This window comes from Bidens hawaiensis, unplaced genomic scaffold (assembly GCF_021521415.1).
Source record: "Bidens hawaiensis isolate Kalapana, Puna unplaced genomic scaffold, B.hawaiensis_p1.1 tig00025022_1, whole genome shotgun sequence".
NCBI classification, from domain to species: Eukaryota; Viridiplantae; Streptophyta; class Magnoliopsida; order Asterales; family Asteraceae; genus Bidens; species Bidens hawaiensis.
The window spans coordinates 92,312-95,668 of NW_027493983.1; the positions used below are offsets into that span (position 1 = coordinate 92,312).

General features: G+C 40.5%; 1 protein-coding gene across 1 annotated transcript; it reads right to left on the reverse strand.

Moving 5' to 3' along the window:
* Positions 1–1,770: 1,770 nt before the first annotated feature.
* Positions 1,771–2,193, reverse strand: LOC143570729 (uncharacterized). The gene has a single exon (XM_077056305.1). It carries the CDS (start codon positions 2,191–2,193, stop codon positions 1,771–1,773), a length of 423 nt encoding a protein of 140 aa, XP_076912420.1.
* Positions 2,194–3,357: the final 1,164 nt, after the last annotated feature.

Here is a 3,357-nt window from a genome sequence, read left to right on the forward strand (position 1 = left end):
CTGTTCATTCTCCACAATTAGCTCATGAATTCTTAACTGAGGTGGTTCCTCCTGTTGACTATGCTCATGTTCGAGGCTTGACGGCTGACGGTTTGATTGGTGAATTTGGGATGTACTTGTATTGGACTTTGGTTTTAGGGGTTGCTACCCGTCAAGCGGTGATATAGTTGAACCGTTCTTTTCATGATGGTCAAGAGGAGCTAGTTGAATTGAGAAGCTCTTTGGAAAGAAGTAGTCAAAAGATCATGGAGATGAGACGACAAGTTGTTTTTGCTGAAGAGAAGAATTTAGAGCTTCCCGGCTTGGAGGCTAGTTTGCAATCCTCTAAAGATCATGTTTCCCGTTTGACCGCTGAGCTAGCTATTGCTAATGACCAGTTGAAAGAGTTGGATGTTCTTCGCTCTTCGCTTAAGGCGTCTCAAGAAAAGCTAGCTGAGGCAAGTTATTTATCATGCCCCTCTTTTTTTTTCTTTTGTGTGACCCTCTCTTTTAAACTCTTGCAGCTGGAATCTTCTCCTTCACAAGTCCAGATACATCAGCTGGAGGCCTCCCTTGCCCAAGAACAAGCCAAGTATGAGGAGCTTTTCAAGAATACCCATGTTACCCGGGAACAACAGAACAAAATCATTAAGGAGCTGGGGGTGGAGACTGACCAACTTCATTAGGAGTTAGACAAAGTGAAAGGTGAGAAGGAGCGGATCATAACCGATGGTTTGAAAATGATTTATGAGAGGGATCGCTCTTGTCGGGAAGTTCTTCAGGCGCGAGACTCTATGAACGGTGCTGTCTTTTCTTCCGACTTTCACATGGTCTGAAAGCGGGTCATGATTATGGTCTTAAAGGAACTCCTTTCCTTGAAATCCCCACCTTTTCGGACACGGCGGAAGCTGAAGCCGAGGCGATGTTTTGTGCTTATAATGTTGTTCCACCCATCTTGCTTCTACTTCCCACTACCCTAGGTATATCAGTGGAGGGTAGAAAAGCCTTGGCCCAAGTGGTGGATCCACCGTCTCCATACCCGTGAACCTGCATTGGTTGCTGGGTATTTATCTTATGCTATCTTTTGTGAACATTAATAATTGTGTTTTGTGTACTTTGTCCAACCGTTAGTTTTTGGTACTTTATCGGTTGTTTATGTGAACTCAGTAAGGACTATGTAATCGTGTTGCCCCTTCATGGGCTTTGCTTTCTCTAATCATGTGGTTTGCTATAGTATTGTAGTTGTTGTTGTGTATGAACCGCGGAGGTTGTTTGAAAGTTTTGCGTGTTTTTGGTTAACCATTTTGCCTATCGGCAGGCCTTCCGTGTTCCTTTTGTGACACAAAGGTGTGCGTATGACCCCCCCCCCCTCTTAGGGCCTTCTCGTCAGCGAGGCTAGGGGGTAAGTATAGGTGATTTTGCCTTTTGTAGCAAAGTAATGTAATATGAGTTTTAATCAATTGCGACATTTTTTCCTTTGGAATGTCCTATCTATCCTCTCAGAGAGGGCGGTATGGTAACTCAAAGCTTTTTAAATATCCCAACTGTACAGTTGTATATGAGTAAAATGTTTTGCATAACAAACAAAAGGTACTTGAATCCTTCTTGTTTTATTAATTCACCCTCGTTACATCATTAGATAAACAAAAAGAAGTTGTTTAGAGCATTTTATAACAGGCGATTTTCCTCTTGGAGAGGTAACTCAATTTCTCAAGATGTTACCAAAAAACTAACCCTTCCTTGTTCACGGTACCGCCTCCCCGTAGTTAGAGGTTTAGGCATATTATTTTCTCAATTGCATGAAATTCCAGGTCCTTGGCACCTCCTTCCCCCCGTGGGGTAAGCGAGTTTGTATGAACCTTTATCTCCAGCCCAAATAATTTGGTATGGACCTTCCCACTTGGGGCCCAACTTGCCTTGATCTTCCTGCCTGCTTGCTTCATTTTCCTTGAGGACCAGATCTCCCAATCGAAACTTGATCTCTCTGACCCGAGCATTATAATATTTCTCTACCTTCTTCTTGTATTCTATCTCTTTCCGAGCGGCCAGTTCCATTCTTTCCTCGGCTAGATTTAGGTTTATACGGAGGTCTTCTTCGTTCTCAACTTCCGTCCTCCTCATTTGGTCAATCGGCAATCCAATCTCAGCCGAAATCATTGCTTCAGTTCCATACGTTAAACTGAAAGGTGTTTCCCCATGGCTGGTTTTGGGCATGGTACGATGGGCCCACAAGATGTGTGGTAACTCTTCCACCCAGGCGTTTCGATGTCTGCCCAACCTACTCTTGATTCTTTCCACTAAACTTTTGGTGACCCTTTCCACCTGACTGTTGGCCTAGGGTGTGCCACAAAAGTAAATATTTGTTTGATTTCTAACTGTAAACAATCATTAAATAATTATCTAAGAAAGCTGTAAACAATTAATTTTGAACACATAATGCAAACAGATTAGCACGTATGGGGCTCCTAAGCATGTTACTAAGGCACCACTCACGACCTATCTTAAACCTTCGACTCTGATACCAATCTGTCACACCCCGACCTAAGGTGGAAATGCAGGGGCGTGAACTGATTGCTCATAGCTCTCAGGTACTATCATGCAATAATTAAATTGACAGTATCTATTAATTAAATTCAAATATTCAAACCAAATCCAATCAAACAAAATACATCATCAATAATTAAAACAAATAAGAAATTAGATAGTTCAAATCATATTAAATATTGATATCTCTTCTCTAGCACAACAAACTCTAAGTTTCTTCAATAGATCTTGATCAATCAAATCACACGGTGACCTACATTTGTGTTGAAAATACAAATAATTTTGTCAACATGAGGTTGAGTGAGTAAAACACCAGTTTAAGACACTACAATACTAATATATCAAGAAAACGCAAATTGTTCCTGTGAGATAAACAATTAAGCCATAGCACATAAACAATTCAACCAATTATAAAGATATGGCTAAACCGTTGCCATGCGAATCGGGCATTGGTTGCCAAAAAATGAGTTGTCGGTGAAACCATTATCATGCGAATGGACGCCGGTCACTACGACGGTCGTATAATCATACTATTAATTATGGACCTCTCCGAATTCGGTAAAATAAAACAAGCAAGCAAATAGCAAGTTAGGCATAAACTGATATACACACAAGGATAACAGTTTCTAATGTGGATAATGATAATAATATAAATATACCTAAGTTATGCATATGTCCCAAAAATATAAAATGAGTAAAATAGGGGAGTGAAATACTCACCTTAGCAAGTTAAGCAAAGCGGGAAAGATTCAATAAGAAAGCGATAAATCACGCTCTTCAGGAATTACCGACGAGAATCCTAATTACAATAATTACGGAAATTAAATATGAATT